This window comes from Balearica regulorum, chromosome 1 (assembly GCF_011004875.1).
Source record: "Balearica regulorum gibbericeps isolate bBalReg1 chromosome 1, bBalReg1.pri, whole genome shotgun sequence".
Classification (NCBI taxonomy): Eukaryota; Metazoa; Chordata; class Aves; order Gruiformes; family Gruidae; genus Balearica; species Balearica regulorum.
The window spans coordinates 108,579,931-108,599,801 of record NC_046184.1 but is presented as its reverse complement, the minus strand read 5'-3'; the positions used below and the strand labels follow the sequence as shown (position 1 = coordinate 108,599,801).

At 40.2% G+C, this 19,871-nt stretch overlaps 1 protein-coding gene across 6 annotated transcripts in view; it reads right to left on the bottom strand.

Annotated features, from left to right (window-relative positions):
* Window positions 1–6,859: 6,859 nt before the first annotated feature.
* USP25 (ubiquitin specific peptidase 25) overlaps window positions 6,860–19,871 on the bottom strand; it is a 97,530-nt gene continuing 84,518 nt past the window's right edge. For all 6 annotated transcript variants that reach the window (XM_075769842.1, XM_075769824.1, XM_075769833.1 and 3 more), the window contains 6 exons: window positions 19,581–19,759; window positions 18,698–18,776; window positions 16,772–16,851; window positions 8,757–8,880; window positions 7,919–8,114; window positions 6,860–7,452 (listed from right to left, as the gene is read on the bottom strand). In XM_075769842.1, the coding sequence (XP_075625957.1) occupies window positions 7,280–7,452; window positions 7,919–8,114; window positions 8,757–8,880; window positions 16,772–16,851; window positions 18,698–18,776; window positions 19,581–19,759 (831 nt within the window). In that variant the 3' untranslated portion in view covers window positions 6,860–7,279. The remainder of the gene's footprint in view (window positions 7,453–7,918; window positions 8,115–8,756; window positions 8,881–16,771; window positions 16,852–18,697; window positions 18,777–19,580; window positions 19,760–19,871) is intronic.

Below are 19,871 nucleotides of genomic sequence, written 5' to 3'. Positions count from 1 at the left end.
AGGGGAAGGAGGGAACGGCTGGTGTGCGGACAGTGACTCCTATGGAGAAAAGGGGGCTTCTCCCAACTGCTGCCATCCTTCCTGCTCTCACAAACAGCACGTCAGGCCCTCTAGGGCTCCTGTCCAAAATGCCCGTTTCCTCTCCCTCTTCTACAGCAGAAGGGAGCCCTGTACTCCGCCTCTCATGGCCAAATCCAGCTTGGCCTACGTTGCTGAGAAGTGCTGAGTCTCCCCTGGGCAAAGAGCCCGGGGTCGATCAAAGGCAAGGTGAGGGAACGCAGCAGCCTTCACTTTCCCGCTCTGCAGAAATCCTGAAGGAATATCTCTGTGCGTTCAAACCTCCAAGTGTTTTTGCAGTTGATAACACCTCTCATTTCTTTTCTGATCTCTGCTGGGAGCAAACCCCACAATACTCTCACTCTAGAAAGAGGTGTTAAGACTACAGGACTTCGGAGCCCTCAACATTTACTCACATTCCAGCACTTCCTTTTAGACATTCTTTGTACAGCACCCTTTTACGCAGGGCTTGTAAACAGCATTTATAACACTTAGCACACCACTTAAAACTGAGTTATTCAGTCTTAATAGCAGAAATAATGCATAAAACAGATCAGTTTTTTAAACTGGCTGTATTACAAGCCTCTCTTAACCAGAACCGACCATTATTTGGTAGCTAACTCAGGCCTCTTCTAACCCTCTTTGCAAACAAACTGATTTCCCCCTAAAAAAAGAGGAACGTTATGGTCTGCCCTGAGCCCAGTAGTTTTGACTGGGGCGGGGGGGGGGGGGGGGGGGCGGGAATTAGCCAGCTCACAGGACAGGATAGAAGTGCAAAGTTTCACAACTTCACTGAACTTCTGATAGAAAACAGCCATCTGAACTCGTAATACTTTCTTGTCTATCACCAAGAATTGACATGATGCATTTACAAAACAGGCCTCTTTAAAGCAAACATGTATAAAGCAAAATACCAATAAAATTACTACACAGCAGACAAAAATCCATCATAAATACTTTTGAGTCAGTATTTTTAGCTGTATGCCTAGTGCAAGAACAAAGACAGGAGAATAAACATGCTACCTATGCAAGCGCCCTCCCTAAGGGATTACGGCCAGTTTTAAGACTTGTCAGATTTTACCTAGTGGCTTCTATTTTCTTAGAAAAGATACTCGGCTTTCCAAATCTTGTGGGGTACTGTGTCAAGGGAGAAATTATTTCATTTTACTTTGTTACTAATTAGAAAACATCATTACGGCTCTTCTCTGCCAACTACAACCAGCAAGTAATTAACTCCATCACTTTCCATTTCAGTTAAACAATTTCAGAGCACAAAGCATTGCAAACTCTCTTAAGAAGCCCAGATAACAAAGAGATGTCACTGTTTTCAGTGGAAAAGGCAAGAATGATTGCAAACAATCAGTACTGTTTTACTCACCCAGTGCAAGGCATTTGAACTAACAGGATTAAACTGGACCGAGAAAAAGGGGAAGGGGAGTTGATTATTAAAATGCAGCAGTATGTATCTTTGTATGTGAAGTATGAGGACTATAGATGGATACTGAAGTGAGAAATCATCTGTTGAAGCACCTTGCAACAACCACAGAAGTAAAATCACCATCAGCTGAGACTGGAACAAGCATCTGTGCCAAATACAATGCCAGGTCTTAATCTCATGTTCAAAGGTATTGGAGATAACAAATTTTCCATCAGAAATTCAAGAGAAAATTGTACGCATTCCAAAATGGAATGTACTTGTTCCAAATAGACTGTGAGCATGGAAGGGAGGAGAGAAGAAGTCTTTTGAGCATCCAAACTCAACTTGGACTTCTCAGGAGAACAGTATTATCTCTGAAGGTTTCTCTCAAAAGCTTAACTCTCCAACCTCTTCCCTAAGAAAACATGAGGTGTTTGTTTTCAAAATGCATTACTTAACACTGATTTTTTTTGCTTAAAAGTCTTTCTTGAAAAAATGGGGTTTCCCCTAATTCATATTAAACAAAAATACTCTGTGTAGTAATTCCCTCCACCTTATAATTCCATATTATCTATAATTTTAAAAAGCACACACACACACCAACTCCCACAGTTTTTCCAAGCTCTTAATCCACAGTTCAATTAAAAGTTTCACTGTCAGAGGTTAAGGTCACAGACACAATACAAATTCTGTTTCTTGAAGGAAATCTACAGGAATTATTGCTCTCTCCCTGTTCAGCTGGGTTCAGAGAACTTTAACGCAGATAATGAAGATGATACAGTCCCACAAAGTGATAGGAAATACCTACATACAGAACACAGACACAGGTAGGGACTGCGCAGATACCGGCTTAAACCAGCACAGTAAGACATAGCTGCTTTTTGCCAAAGTTTCTATTTGACTGCAGTTTTAATAATTCCAGACAAAGCATGAGGATCAGGGTATACTGAAGTGAAGATTATTCAGCATCAGGAACAGCCTTGATAGCCTTCAGAAGCCTGGAGAGATAGTGCCAAGATACAGTGCACAAGACACCTCTCATGCTTCTGATGTGCTCAGGTCAGAGACGGCTCGGTTAACTTGGTCTCCAGCAAATTACTTTTTTTTTTTTTTTTTTTTAATGTGCCAAGAGACTATACAGAAAAAGTCTGCAGCTTGAACTAACTATCCATGCTTTTCCTATTCCAGGCTCTCAAACTGAGTTGCCAGACAGCACATGTGTGGACAGTGCGATCTGACCCACAGATCCTGCACAGGCATATGCACCAGAGTGGTTCCAAGAAAAGCACTCGGGAGCCCGTAGAGGTGAAAACTGAAGCCCATGCTAATCAGATGAAAGCAGAAGAATCCTGGTTCCATATCACTAGTGAAGGCATGGTGGTTAGACCAGCTGACGGTGAAGCAAAAACTAAACAAACTAGACAGTCTGCAAAGTCCAGTGGCTTAAGTGGGGAGCAACAGGGCAGGGGGAAAATACAAAATAAAAAGTATGAAAGAAGCACGGAGCCAAAATCTTTATATTTCAATTACGATATGAAGGGATAGATGACAGATAACCATATCCCTTTCATTCATGATTAATCCATCCAGTGAACAACATTCTGAAAATAAGCCTTTCTCACTCTACGTTTCCCAGCCTGTGAGAAAGGGATTTGGGTTGACCCTAACCACCAGAAAGCAAGGCAAGCTGTTCTTTCAGAAGTGCTGACTCAAGAAGCTCTGAGAAATGCGAGTCTCTTCCTGCTACTCACAGTGAAGGTCTGAAATTCATGATGAAGGGCCCATGGCCAAGTCCAAGATTTTAAAGGCATGACAATAAAGTTGCAGCACACGTGTGTACAGTAGCGATGGCTGGAGCTATAAGAAACAGAGGTGCCCGCAAAAGTTTTGTGGCTTCGCTCCCATAAAGATTGAAACTGAAATAGAAGAGCGGAACCAAGCAGGCATGTTCTGCTGATGGAAACTCAACTAGGGGATTACCAACACCATTAGTTTGCCTACAAAGAAAGATGCTCCTTAGGAATTAAACTGTTTTCAGTTAATAGCTTATCCATCAAGCCCAGGATTTCAAAAGATCTCCAAGGACACAATATGTAAAGGAAAACTGGGTATCAATCACATGAAAAATAATTGTTTCACTTGAAAGAAATCACTCCCCTTTTGAATTCTACCTACTGCATTTTGGTAGAAGACCTCTTTGTATAAGTGCTTTTTCTATAACTGTATTAATATCCTCTCCAGAAGCAAGTAATGGAAAGATGCAACCATTTTCCTCTCAATGCCATGACTGATACTCTTTTTTCTTGCATCCTTCTAGACACAAAACCAGAATATTTTTTAAAAAATTAATGTATATATTTATGTTGGGAAATGCTGCATAGATGACATGACTTGTTATACACTTAGTGTGGTGCATTTTTTCATCAACATTCTTGTGTTTATATAAGGCCTCCCACAGACATTTGGATGCACTGGATTTTGAGAAAAGGAAACAGCAAGAAATGAAGACTATAAACAACCATTGTCTCTATGGACCTTTACATTTGTTGTACAGTATCAGACCGTTCCTGTGTGCTACTGTTTATGTCGGGTACCTTTCTGGAGCTGCAGTCTTCATGTGCATACTGGAGTAGCCTAAAAATAATCTGAAAGATACTTAATACAGACATTATCAGATTTTTAGTTTTTTTAATTCTTGAACATGAAGCATATGCTTTTGACTATGCTCATACTTCCAGAGCAAATCTGTTCACTGCATCAGTTATTCACTGCAGTTAAAGGACAGATTGTTCACAAAGCAACGGTGACTCAGTAACGAAGGTCTGGTCTACCCCCTTGCGTCTGATGTGATTTCAAATACCACCAAATCTAAGAAGTATAAATTGACTCCATCAATCCTCATCATTTGCTCAGAATAATTCTGCTGGTGCTCATGATCTTCTGCTAGGCTGGAACTCACAGATCTGCTATGGCAGCTTTACCTAGAAACCACAGGATTTTTGATACAACCAAAATACTACTTAAAGTGCAGCAATATGATAGAACAGCTAAAAAGATGGCACATGGGGGGGGGGGGGGGGGGGGGAGGGGCACATAACTGAAAGACTGCCGTGCATTCAGGGTCCTCCATGGTATGGAGCAACATCTGGAAAAAAGAAAACCACAACCTTGCATTTACTTGATGGTGCAGGTGATTTAGTAAGTGAATTTGAGTTAAATTCCCTTAATCTTTTTGTGTTCTATAAACTGGGAAAAAAAAAGCCTGATAAAAATCTCACAATTCCCATATTGAAGAGAAATATCTACCTACGTAACTCAGTCACAGATTATTAGGTAGCCACATGAACTGTATGCTCTACTACCTTACACAGTTACTTGTATAGGTTTTGCGCTAGGCACGAATCCAAGCTATCAGATACCTTACTGCAGTGGAAAAACTCAAGGTTTTTAAGACAAAATAGGACCTTAATGATCTAGCTGAAGGTTTAAATTCATACAAGATGCTTAAAAGATATTAGAATAGTGAAATACATATATATTTTCTGCTTTACTAGACAGAGCTTCTCAATTCAACTAAAAAATTCAACAGACATTTACCTTCAGTACTACAAACTACAATGGATTATTTTCATACTTTAAGAAACCAAAAAAACTGAAATGAACAAATTATCTCATCCTTGTTCACTTCCTTTTAATTTAAATATTTTAGATGTTCTTCCCAAGTGAAATACTTTCTTCCTCTTTTTACCTTAGAAAGAGTGCCTTTTCCCTGTGTTTTGTCATGGAAGATTACACAGATGATGAGGGTAACTGCCTCCTGCAGGGTCAGAGGGGAGCTTTCTTTAAAAGTTTTCACAAACATTCCAATTTAAAACCTGTTAGCAATAACGAAATAAAATTGCTCTTTCATTTTTAATTGTCTTTACCTTTATTGAAAAAGGCAAATGAGAAGTCTAATCTGTTCAAAACCTTGCTTAAAAATACACAGTGCTAAGCAGGCTTGTTGTTGAGTTTCAAATCAAAGTGCAATAGATGTAAACTGTGAAATCTTTTAAAATGCATCTTCACCCTTCTCATAATATGCAGGTCTTTTTTCCTTCAAGGGTGATATTTCACACACCAATAGTTTCAGACCTAAAAAAAGGCTTCTGAGTAGTACTGCCCTTGTAAGAGCTCAATATTCTTTTGTTAAAAAAAAATTGATAAAGTGGACAGTTTGACAAAGTATAGAATCATAGAATAGTTTAGGTTGGAAAAGACCTTTAAGATCATCAAGTATGAAGGACTCCAGTATTGAAAACAGAAGAGGAAAACATCGCAAAAAAGATTTCTAATTGAAGGTCATGCTCTATATACTGTATATTGTGATGCAGCATCCCTCAAGAGTGAACAACTTTCAAGACTGATACATACTAAGATTGACTCTTTTTGCATATGAGATGCCTACATTTCTAGGTGGTCTGAAGTTAAACACTTCCTCCTTCCCTCTGTGTTCTTTTATTAGTAGATACTCAACTAAACACCTCTTGAAAGCCTGTAATGAAAAGTTGAGTGCCGCTCCAATAAAAACATACAAACAAACATTCACATATTTTACTGTTCTAACACAAAACGTTCTCTATAAAGAATCAAAGTAGTGTCTGGTAACAGGATTACCTAAGGACACATTAAATTTCCTTTTTCCACAAAATAATTAAGTTTCTTCATTAAAACCAGATAGTATTTCCGTTCTACAAAACAAGCCCTATAGATCTTTCCTTTTATTTCCAATAGAAATTTAATTAGGACAGATAAAAGATTTCTGAGATATTCTGTTGCAACAATAGCAACCCATGTCAAGTAAGGAATTAATGTAAGGTTTTATTTCTAGTCACTTATATGACTAAAATACCTATTAAAAAAAAAAGGATTAATTCTTAAGCTTCACAAATTTTTTTTCTTTTTTTTTTTTTAAAAACCTTTATTTCCTCTACTTAAATCAACTTCAAGAAATTTTGCTCAGAGGGTATAATATATTTCTACTGAAAATACTCTTTCTTCTCTGTAATTTTCTTTATAAGAATAGAAGGAAGATGCCGTTATTGTTTTGCTTCAGAAGCCAGTTCCTACTATCAGAATAGACTCGGCATGGCCACACACACGCGAAAGTGTTCAGGTGTAGTATCATACAGATCAGTAAAGAATATACAAAAAAACAAAGTGTATTACACTGTGACAGTCTTTCAATATATTCACATACAGTAATCTTTGACTACCTGTAAGTAAACTGGCCATAAATCCTGAAGAACCTTGTCTATAAAATTGACTAACCCATCAATATACTCTCTTCTAAAAATACCCGTATTTTACACTAATATACAAGGTATCTGCTTGCAAACACAGAAGTAGCCATAAATAAAACTTTATTCTTTCATTTCATTTACAAGCTACCAAGTACCATGTATTTACACAGCACTGGACACTTAAAGTAGTTGCAGTCACAAAATGATCCAGACAGCTGTTGATAAAGTAAAGGATCTTAAGATAAAAGCAAAGTAATACTGAAACAGATAAGTGGCAAAAAAAGCAGTTTTGCCATAATGATCAGACTTGCATGTTGCATCAATTCTGGTTGAAACAACTGAGCGCCATGCGATTCTCAGCTTTGTTTGCAGTCTGGCTAAAGTTTGTACAGTCATTTCTCTTTTGCAGTTATTAAAATAAAAAAGTTAAAAACTATAGCAGCAACAAGCAAACCCTGTGACAGGAAGGCAAGGTTTAAGAACTAAAAAAGTTTATACAATGTGCTTAGGAAGGTTGCAGAATTTATCTTCCATCAGCTGGAGTTCGACTGAGTGACAACATGATTCGGGCATATCTTTCACACAGTTCATGTGTGGAGTAGGAGGGTAACTTTGGCGGGTCGTTGAAACCTTTAATCTCTGTAGAACAATCTAGCAGTTTTGGCAGGAAATCTGTCAGCTTTTCTTGCAAATTAGCTGCAAATAAAACAAGAAAAACAAACATGAGCATTTATGTCTGCATGTGGAATTCTCCTTTTTCTGCCCAACATTGGTTTTTGTTTGTTTTTTTTTTTTAATTTGTGGGTGGGAAGAGGAGAAGTTTCACTTGGAATAATCTACTTTCTTCAGGTCTGCCAGCAATAACTAGGACATACCAATTCCTAGTAAGATGTTAACATAAATGCTCTTTCACATGGTCTAACACCACAAATGTTTTTCCATTCAAAAAGCATGTTTCCTTTAAGGCCTAATATCCCAGTGCAATATATGGAAAAACTGTTTATTTAAACATGTACAGGATTATTCAAAAGTCAGGGTAGCTCAAAATACATCACCAAGACACAAAAGATATAGGCTCAATTCAAGACATTGAAAACATCACATTTATTTTTTAAAAAAAAAGTGTGCAACGGCCTTTTACCTTAATGAATAAATTACTTACGTTCCATTTCTTGTCCAAGATAGGAACACCAACGGTTTCGCATATCTTCCACAGCAACGATATCTTTTTCTTCCATTTCATCCACCAGTAGTAATGGCAAACACGGGACAATAAGCTCATTCATAATGATCAGGCCATTATTTACTTCCTGATCATCTCCTGATTCAAACAGTGCTGCAGCATGTTCATTTAGTTTCTTCATAAACCACCACAAAAAAGGAAAACCTTTAAGTATACAGCATTTCACATTCTACCATGCATCAGTTTGTTTTAAAGCACAGTTTTCCTACAAAGCTACCAGTTAATTTTACAGCTGTGATGCATATACTCTATTAAACCACTTGACCTTGTGCTGTTCCTCAAAGCCACTTCATTTGATACCTCCAAGTCAATCTTTGCAGCTGTTCTTCTTAAAGACTGAGGTAGGTCCTGTCACCTGGTTTTATTATCTCACTATTGCTAAAAGTAACATAACCAAGGAAAAACCTACTTGCTTCCTGCTGATGCCTTTTCTAATATTTGTCTCCCATCAAACTGTGGCAACAGGGTGAGTCTGCTCACCAACACTGTCAACTGTTGTTCCTACCTAGCCCAGAGATGATGGCAGTGAGCACACTACATTCTTAAAGATGAATAATTATTGAAAAAAATGGGAATAATGTTTTCCTTCTTAGTTTTGCTTTTTTTCCCCTCAACAAGTTAATACTTAGACTTGTGTAATGAAAGAGGCTTTTGGTTGGTTTTGGTTTACATGATGGCAACACTTTTATACTAATTCATTTGGTTAAAGCTATGCAGCAAGTTCAACTTTTTGAAACATACTTCACCCTTCACTTACAAGCAAACATTCTCGTCTGTAGTGAGATATCAGCTCTTCATCATGCCCTCTGTACGGGCCTTTGGACAAGAGTTCCTTGTTATTCTGGTAAGCATAGATAAGGTAGAGCAAGGCTTCCATATAGCTGAAGTAAAGAAACAAAAACATTAGATGCAACATCCAGGTACCACCTGTTTCAAGCTAACTACTGTGCTCTTCACAAGACAGGTAGCTTCACCTGCTTGTTTAACTAAGTCCACCCATCCCCACCAATCTCTTCATAATGGTGATTTTTCTACCACACAATTTCATCTTTTATGCACGTTGAAACACTTATTTTATTATTAGGTTAGATCACTTGCACATGAAGTCTGATCCAAAGCTCACTGAAACCAATGGACAACATTTCACTCACTTCAAAAATAGCTTTGGATTAGCCTTGAGTATACATGAAAATTTAATTTTTCCTGTGTGCATTTATGTCACATTAGGTTAGATCTTCTGTTGCCATATATATCTTGATAGCATTCTCCACCTTAGCAAACAAGATTTAAAGCTGTTACCTTATTTCTAAAAAATAAACCTGTGAATTTTTACCTCACTAAGTTCTTCTAAACTACTGAAGTCTAAAGTGATGGAAGAAGCCGCAACAGCATTTCAAAAGCAGAAATGCCGACATACTGTTGATATTTCCGTCTTTAATCTCAATGCAGAAGATAAATACAAACCTAACTGGTAAAGGACGAGTAACATAGGACCTAAGAACCTAACAGTTAATAATCAACAGAGATCCCTTCACACACAGATTAACCATCTCCCCTTACACTGCTGCATACCATTTCCAGCAAACAAATTGTTAATTCTCTGACTTGGAGAAACCCAGTTATGATAGACAGCCACTGAAAGCAGTTCAGGCAGCTACCCTAAAAACAAGCAGTTAGAAATCTCATTCAAACTTAAAAAAAAAATCTAGAAAGAGAGATTTCCTATTGGACTGTTAGAGGAACAGTACATTGTGCACTCACTCACTCCTAGTGAGAAGAGGAGGTCATGGTTAAACTACCAAAACCAAACCACCAAACTACTAAAAAAGGCTAGTTATGTGTGAGCACACTGAAATCATAACCGAAAAATACATGTTAGAATTTTCCAAAGTAGACAAACTCAAGACTTACAGTAATGCCTCCCAATGAGACAACATAAAAAGAAGGGAAAAGGCTACTTGAAATAGCAATGGTTCTTTAAGGCTTTACCTTCCAATATCCCTGTTTAGAAGATCAAGATGAAGCCAAATACCATAGTTTCAGAATCTACTGTGAAGTTATTTCAATCAGATTCATCAGGTGCCCAACTCAAATGCCTCTATGGAAACGCACATAGCATAGGGAACAAACATGCATGGTGCACACCTGCAGGGCTGTGATCTCGTTGGCATCACAGAGACGTGGTGGGATGGCTCCTACGACTGGAGTGTTGGAATGGAAGGACACAGGCTCTTTAGGAAGGACAGGCAGGGGAGATGAGGAGGGGGTGTCGCCCTCTATGTCAGTGACCAGCTGGAGTGCATGGAGCTCCACCTGGGGATGGATGAGGAGCTTATGGGTCAGGATTAAAGAGAGGGCAGGGACAGGGGACATTATAGTGGGGGTCTGCCACAGGCCACCCAATCAGGAACACCAAGTGGATAAAGCCCTCTATAGACAGATGGGAGCCTCACGTTCACAAGTCCTGGTCCTCATGGTGGACCTCAACCACCCCAATATCTGTTGCAGAAGCAACACAGCAAGGCAAAAGCAATCCAGGAGGTTCCTGGGCAATGAGGAGAGGTGCCATGCTGGGCCTTGTTCTCGCCAATAAGGAGGGCCTGGTGGGCAACGTGAAGCTCAAGGGCAGCCTTGGTTGCAGTGACCATGAAACAGTTGAGTTCAAGATCCTCAGGGCAACAAGGAGGGTGCACAGCAAGCTCACTACCCTGGACTTCAGGAGAGCAGACTTTGGCCTCTTCAGGGACCTGTTTGGTAGAATACCATGGGACAAAGCCCTGGAGGGAAGAGGGGCCCAAGATAGCTGGTTGGTATTCAAGGGTCACCTCCTCCAAGCTCAAGAGTGATGCGTCCCAACAAACAGGAAGTCAGGCAAAAACACCAGGAAGCCTGCATGGATCAAAAAGAGCTCCTGGACAAACTCAAACACAAAAAAGAAGCCTACAGAGGCTGGAAGCAAAGGCAGGTAGCCTGGGAGGAATCCAGAGAAATTGTCCGAGCAGCCAGGGATGAGGTTAGGAAAGCTAAAGTCCTGACAGATCATGGAACAGATCCTCCTGGAAACTATGGCACATGGAAAATAAGGAGGTCATTGGTGACAGCCAACACAGCTTCACTAAGGGCAAATTCTGCCTGACAAATTTAGTGGCCTTCTATGATGGGGTTTAACAGTATTGGTGGATAAGACAAAAGCAACTGATGTCATCTACGTGGATCTGTGCAAAGCATTTGACACTGTCCCGCACAATATACTTCTCTCTGAATTGAAGAGACATGGATTTGACAGATGGACCACTCACTGGATAAGGAATTGGCTGGATGGTTGCACTCAAAGAGTTGTGGTCAACGGCTCAATGTCCAAGTGGAGAACAGTGATGAGTGGCGTTCCTCAGGGGTCAGTATTGGGACCAGCACTGTTTAACATCTTTGTTGGCAACATGGACAGCGGGATCGAGTGCACCCTCAGCAAGTTTGCCAATGACACCAAGCTGCATGGTGTGGTTGACATGCTGGAGGGAAGAGATGCCATCCAGAGGGACCTTGACAGGCTTGAGGTGGGCCCACGCAAACCGCATGAAGTTCAACAAGGCCAACTGCAAGATCCTGCACATGGGTCGCGGCAATCCCAAGCACAACTACAGGCTGGGTGGAGAATGGATTGAGAGCAGCCCTGAGGAGGAGGACTTGGGGGTATTGATTGATGAGAAGCTCAATGTGACCTGACAATGTGTGCCTGCAGCCCAGAAAGCCAACCATATCCTGGGCTGCATCAAAAGAAGCATGACCAGCAGGTCGAGGGAGGTGATTCTCTCCATCCACTCCACTCTCATGAGACCCCACCTGGAGTACTGCATACCGCTCTGGGGTCCCCAGTACCTGTTCTGCTCTTTCAGTTTAAAACCATAGTTTGGACCTGTTGGAGCAAGTCCAGAGGAGGGCCACAAAGATGATCAGAGGGCTGGAGCACCTCTCCTGTGAGGACAGGCTGAGAGCGTTGGGGTTGTTCAGCCTGGAGAAGAGAAGGCTCTGGGGAGACCATATAGCAGCCTTCCAGTACCTGAAGGGGACCTACAGGAAAGCTGGAGAGGGACGGTTTACAAGGGCACGTAGTGATGGCTTTAAACTGAGAGTAGATTTAGATTAGATATTAGGAAGAAATTCTTTACTATGAGGGTGGTCAGGCACTGGAACAGGTTGCCCAGAGAAGCTGTGGATGCCTCCTCCCTTCAATGCCAGGTTGGATGAGGCTTTGGGCAATGTGGTCTAGTTGAGGGTGTCCCTGCCCGCAGCAGGGGGGTTGGAACTAGATGTTCTTTAAGGTCCCTGTGTTGGTTTTGCGTGGCAAGGTTTTGGTAGCGGGGGGGCTACAGGGGTGGCTTCTGTGAGAAGCTGCCAGAAGCTTCCCCTGTGTCTGACAGAGCCAATGCCAGCCGGCTCCAAGACGGACCCACCGCTGGCCAAGGCCAAGCCAATCAGCGCCTCTGTGATAACATATTTAAGAAAGACAAAAACAGTTAGAGAGCGCTTTTGCAGCCAGAGAGAGGAGTGGGAAGATGTAAGAACATCTGCAGACACCAAGGTCAGTGAAGAAGGAGGGGGAGGAGGTGCTCCAGGCGCCGGAGCAAGATTCCCCTGCAGCCCGTGATGAAGACCATGGTGAGGCAGGCTGTCCCCCTGCAGCCCATGGAGGGAGGATGAGGGGGTGTAGCGATTCCACCTGCAGCCTGTGGAGGACCCCACGCTGGAGCAGGTGGAGACACCTGAAGGAGGCTGTGACCCCGTGGGAAGCCCGCGCTGGAGCAAGCTCCTGGCAGGACCTGTGGCCCCGTGGAGAGAGGAGCCCACGCCAGAGCAGGTTTGCTGACAGGACTTGTGACCCCGTGGGGGACCCACACTGGAGCAGTCTGCTCCTGAAGGTCTGCACCCCGTGGAGGAGACTCACGTTGGAGAAGGCCGTGAAGGACTGTCTCCCGTGAGAGGGACCCCACGCTGGAGCGGGGGAACAATGAGTCCTCCCCCTGAGGATGAAGAAGTGGCAGAAACACCGTGTGATGAACTGACCGTAACCCCCACTCCCCGTCCCCCTGTGCCACTGAGGGGGCAGGAGGTTGAAGCCGGGAGTGAAGTTGAGCCCGGGAAGATGGGAGGGGTGGGGGGAGGTGTTTTTAAGATTTGGTTTTATTTCTCATTCCTCTACTCTGTTTTGCCTAGTAATAAGTAAGATGAATTCCCTCTCTAAGTTCGGTCTGTTTTGCTCGTGATGATAATTAGAGAATGATCTCTCCCTGTCCTTATCTCGACCCGTAAGTTTTTTTTTCATTGTACCTTTTCTCCCCTGTCTAATGAAAGAGGGGAGTGATAGAGCGGCTCTGGTGGGCACCTGGCCCTCAGCCAGGGTCAACCCACCACAGTCCCTTCCAACCCAAACCATTCTATGATTCTTCCACCATGAGATCTGCTCATAGTCCCTTGCAATTCTAAGTATTTATTGCTTAAAGTAATTAATATATTACAAGTACAGTCACTGTTCTCCACCTTTTTGTCCTCAAAATACAAGGCTATGCTTTCATTAAAAAAAGAAGTCCTATTACCCTCTTCTCAAGTCCATTTCTCCTGCCCATGAAAACTCTTCACATCACTGATCATCAAGACAACTACCAGGCAGCAGAAAATTTAATGTAGGAGTAAAGGGGAGAAGATGATTGCAAGGAACTGGAATAGCTGGATATAAAGCCAGAGGAGCAGGACCCTCTCTCCCTTCCCATTCTTAGTTCAGTTATTTGTGAAAATGCAGGTTGAAATTAGTGTCAGAAACTCAGCTGATTTGAATTAAAAACTTGCTGCCAGCAGTGGCCTTATTCCCCATCCATCTCCTCCTGCTCCTTCCCCCAGTTGTGTGACCTTTCCCTGAAACAACCGTAGTGCCATCTAACAGCAAGGCAAGCTATTTTAAATCACCATTACTATACATCCAAGCTGGGAGTCCTTATACATCTTGAGACTCTGAGGAGTATGGCTATAGTGTAAATTAGCAAACAGATTCTGCCTTTTCACACCTGAAGTGCATATGAGCTCCAGCCTGTGAAGCCTAAGCCTAAAATCACTGAAGCTGCTCAAAGAATTATAGAGATCACTGGGCCTAGGCTTTAGAAAAGATGCAGAAAGCACAGGCTGGCTAAATTTTAGCACATCTTGGAAAGAGGCATTTGAGTCAAAACTGAAAAACTGTATTGGTTTTCCAAGAAACTTAAAAGGCAACTGCTAAGGTCTACAGTTTGTTCACTTCTCAGTTACTACCACAAGAGCAAGCTACAAGTAGAACTCCTGCCAATGTTCGTTAGCTGGCTGTGTTCATCTCACCCATAGCAGGTTCCTACTCTATAGTCAGAGAAGATATGCCTCAAAGACCCTTTATTTCTCCACCTGTGGTGAAAAGAGGTGTCAACCACCAGAAGGGAACGCTGAAAGCAGGCATGAAAAAGACACACGAAACTACTTCTTTAATGTTGATTTTGTGTTTGTTCAATACAGTACAATTATTTAAGGAAATGAGAGACCACCTCGATAAAGGCCAATTTTTTTTTTTTGCTCCATCTAGAGATTGAGTACTGCTAGGTATCAATTAGTGTTATTAAAACTAAAAGTTGGTTGATTGAGGGAGATGGGTTTCTGAAAAAAAAAAGCGCCTCAAAAACAGTCTTGCTGCATTTCGATTATGAAAGTCTACGTTTTCATAAATATTTTTAAAGTTACATTTTTATGATTTCAGTGTTAATAAGGGAATTGGAAGATCTCATCAATTTAGTATCATTTTCAGAATAAGGATGGTAGTACTGCCCTCTACAGCGTACAAGATGTGAACCTCCGTAAATATCTCAGTCCTTTGGGAACCTGTAGCTGAAATGTGAGTGCATAATTGCAATAGATGCCTTTAGAGCAGGTTAATGGATACCCAGATCCTCACGCATCCTCTAAGCATGCTTAACTCTAGTCTTACTGTCTTTGTATTAAATACCTCTTGAAGCATTTATGAAATTGCATTTCTTGCCAAAGGGAATAAATGCTACACTTCTTTGGATGTTAGACTAGTCTTATAATACAGTATTTTTTTACTTCTGACCAATATCAGAGCCTAAGACTGGTCATTATAGGCTTGTTTTCTAAATTATGAAGATGTTTGGTAACAAATGCCTCACCCTAATTTTGCAAGTTAATGTAAATAAAGGAAAACTATACCAAAATGCTGTTCAGCACAAAGCAGAAACCTCTGCTTCCCTCCCTCCCCCGGCATAATCAGAATATATTATGGTAAGAAGCAGATTAGTGAAAACACTGTAATTTTACAGCTGAAAGTGCCATCCTGGAGTCCTAGTGCCAAGGAACTTGTGTATCTTCCGTTCCTGCCTGCATGCTTAGAGCGTGCATAAAGTCTGGGGGTAACAAGCAGGGTTTCTATACACCACACCACTGCCCATGATATTTTTGCCTCCTTAAGGGATCAAGCAATACCATTGTCTTTGTTTTTCAAATAAGCCAGGCAATCTTCTGACCAACCTTCACACATAAGCTGTTTAAGACTGACAAAGTAGCATATTTCAATTTAGATTATTAATGAATGTACTATTTATTACATGCTAGCAACCAGAAGACAAACCAAGACTATGGGCTCATTGTATTAGCCACTATACAAAGACATAGCTTGTCACAAAGACAAGGCAGTGTCTTTTCCAATCAATTTTCCTGTTTTGTTTGGGGCCTTTCTTTTTTTGGGATCATACAAGACAAGAAAGAGAAATATGAAGCAATTTACTACACAACATACAGAAAAGAAATTAAGTTTGATTCCCACTATAATTCCCCTACCTATTGTGTTACAGATGAATAATCAGTGATTGACTACAGAATTGTTTCCACAATCAACAATTTCTGTCATATGATAGCTCAATTTTCACACCACAGATGTCATCCACTGGGTATTTTGCAGCTAATCATTTCATTCCTTTGGCTGGGTATGGGAGGAAGAGGTACTTTTGAACAATTCTGTTTCAAAGACTCTTCTGCAGAATGCTTAGAGGCATTTATATTGTAATTGCCATCCTTGTTGCATGTAGTAGATCAGAGAATAAATTCAGCCTTAAGTACATAAATGTCACCAATTTTTATGTAGCCACAATTCCTGACTTGGTTCAAAAAGAGAAAGGAATGAATCATCATTGCCTCATGGAGCTAAGACGAATCAGCTACAACTATGATAGTTACACATGATAGTTTTCCTCAAATATGTTCTTTTTTCTTTTAAAGCCCATCACAGGTAGAACTTGGCTCAGACAAATGCAGAAGGCAAAACTTTGCTTCTGTGGGAAGACCCAGTGAAAACACAGATAAGATGGGGACTTGACTAATTGTGATTGCTAATGAAAGCAGATAAATGTACGTACACATGTGGTGCCAGACAGAAAAGATTTTTTTTTATGTCTGAGGGATATCCAGAGCACTTAAGTAGGAGAGAAGGAGGAGTACATGTGCACATGGATGGTGCTCTGAAGAGAGTCCATGATTTGATAAGGGATTGGAAATGGAGATTAAGAATAGGCAGTTGCAGGAAACTTTGGGGTAGATGCAAGACTGAAGACATTAATGGGAGGAATAAATGCTTAACTGAAATGAAAAACACATTAAACAATTTTTAATTTAAAAAATAGCTTTACTTATCAATATTGCATTTTGCCTTCAAATTGCTCTACTACATTTGAGTTCTATACTACCACTTACCTCTTTTTTTGGAAAAACTCCAATCCTACCATGAGAAACATGGTTGTTTCCCTGAAATTTCTATAGTCTTGATGCCATCTCTGCATATGAGAAAGGGTATATAGAATTTCATCCACAAACATGAAATACATTTTTTTTTTTTTTTTAATTTTTATCACACACTTTACTTAGTCCTGAATACTTACGGTAAGTGCTAAGGACCCCCAGTAAGCTTACATGTGTGAAAAGCTGGCCTGAATGTGTATGTGTTCCCCCCCCCCAATAAAAAGAGAATTCTTAAATATCTAAAATATTTCTAGATGAGATTATTTTTACAGATTGTATTATCATTTGACAGGAACACAAAGCATTTTTGGAGAACCACAGCCAGAATTCTATGAGATGCCCTTTTTCTTCTCAAAAAGAGTTGAGAAGCTAATAGCTTGTTTTTTCTTCCCTACATTACATTCAGTTATTTATTCACAAAGTGTTAGAAAGCTTTTTCATACACTAAATATTAAGCTTAACTTTCAATGTAAGAATGACATAGAAAAAACCTGAACACTTTACATGGGAAGTGACAAAAACCCAAATGCATCTCCCAAACAGTGGAGATGTTTATATTAAAGCAAAACATTTATCTAACTGCATCACCATCTATACAAAGTGACTACTGGTACACTTTACAGGTAAGTGCTCTAAGTGAGAAAGGTACTTTTACTGCAGTTGGTTAGTAGCCAACCTTCAATTGCTCATTAAAGATAAAATAGGGGACAGCATACCATAATATAGACACACACAGATTCAACACAAAGAGCATGAGAAAGGGTCCATGAAATGTCAACTCACTATACAGGACAAATACTGATACAATCTTTGGAGAAACCACCAACTATCTGCCTCAGGAGTTAAAAAAGCAGCATGGTTCTGCAAGGGAACAGAAGACATCCCACTCCCTCACTCTTAAAGCTAAGTCCAGAATTGTTTATTCTACCTGGGCAATGCCATTCAGAAAATGGCAAAATATTGAGCCTTGCACAGCCTAAAAAAATGCAACAGAAACCCCACTATGAGAGTCCTTTCCCCTCACAGGCTAGGGAGGGCACATTGCAGTGTACTAGCATCTACTGTACGTCCTGAACCTGGTAATGAGAAATGACAAGTAAATATTTTTCATTTGGTTTGTTGAGGGAAAGATTACTCCCATAGTCCTGCTGAACAAGCTGTTTGGACATAATAGCACGACAATGAGGTTTAAATGGTCCACTGTAAAGAAGCCTTAATGAACGGTATTACACAGAGTTGAAACTGATGTTGTAAAACGAGCCACAGACTTAACTTTAAATATGAGATTAATTATTTCAGCAAATATTAAATCACGATTATTTAATGTCTGAGATTTGCTCTTTTCTTCTTTCCAAGTTTTTCTAAATGACACAGGAGGAAAAATTAAATGCATGAACTGGTTACGTATGGTCTCGGCAAACAAAAGAAGCCCGTGCTTGTAAGAAAATGGGAATAGCTGCAGGGACAGCTAGAGGAAAAGCACAAATGTGACTCTGCCTGTGACCCAGTTCTCCAGATGTATAGGGCTAGGCTTTGACCACTCTCACTCCTGCACTACTATCTGCTTCTGACTACAGAAAGTCAGTTGGCTCATATGGTGATAAATTACAAAATACTGTTAGTGACATTGAGACATGCTAAGTAGTAAGGACAGACTCACACTTCACATTTATTTATGGCTCATGTCATTGGAATTACAGATGTGGAAAAAAACAGTTTTAGATCAACTGATCAGAGCAGCCTCCCCACAAATAAAAGGTCTTTCAATAACCGGTTTCAACTTCTCAGTGTAAGAGAAGAAGAAATTTGTGAAGATAAAATTCAGCTTACTAGTTAACTATTTCATGTTACAATTTAATTTAAAACATAAAAAATACTGACCTCATATTCCTCCATGTTTACTTCATCTGGCTTTATCATTTCAAGTTTAGCTTGAGCAACCTTCATTATGTTACGGCACCTTACAGAAAGCAACAAGAAATCATGGAATATTATTGGAAACTTGCAAAGGATATTATCCACGCAAAGACAGCAGCCTCAAACAGTATAAGCTACAGCCTTATGCAAATCAGTATGAAACACTGGAAAATGTGCTTTTTGTTTCACATAATCAGCAGGAGAAGTACATGTGATGGAGGCCTGTGCTATTTAAGAATTACTTTTTGTTTTATTTTGCTAAATTGCCACATTGCTCAGTCTTTCTTCTTAATTTAAAATTCATATGGCTTGAAACTACTCCCCAATAGTTACTTTGCAAAGGTAACACTAGAGGATTATTCACTATGCAGAAATCAGACTAATGTTCTCTATCTTTCAATTTATTTATTTATTTAAATAAGTAAATATATGGAATTTCAAGTGGAGAAGAGACATTGTCTTGCATTCAAGTAAGTTACCCATCTAGCTTGCAAGACTGCTGTCTACTGCTGGCTTTCAGGGCAGTGAAGAATGCAAACGACACGGCCTTGCACAGTATTTTCAAAGAAGGCACAGAAATCTATGTGCAATATTATGAACAACACTGAATATTTCTCCTTATTTCATAATAATAGAAACTCAACTTATTGTTCACTCTTTTTAAGAGATTTTTATAAAGACGGCATTTGTTACAAAATATAGTTGCAAGCTATTAACTAGAAGATAAAGCCAAAACACACACACTAGCCTTCCCTATATTACGTGCACTATCTGAATACGAAGGGGCACCTCCACACATCAGAGAATGTTGGTGAGCACAGGAAATGAGACACGCAGATCTTATTACCTTTCATCAAAGCTAAGATTGTGATCTCCAAACTGTTCCAGTAATGTTCTCTCAATTATCTTCTTTGGTGCCTGGTTTTGGATGAAGTAAACAATTGCGTGACGCAAACGGTAATCACATTCAGGTGGTGGATCTTCCTGGGCTAATTTTAGTAGACGTGTGTATTCCAATTTAATTGCCTAAATAATTTTAAAAACATACATTATTCTTTCTGACTTTTAACTCTTAAGCATCACAGACACTAACAGGATAGTTCACGTCCCATGGCCTTTTGCGTACAAAATAATTTTT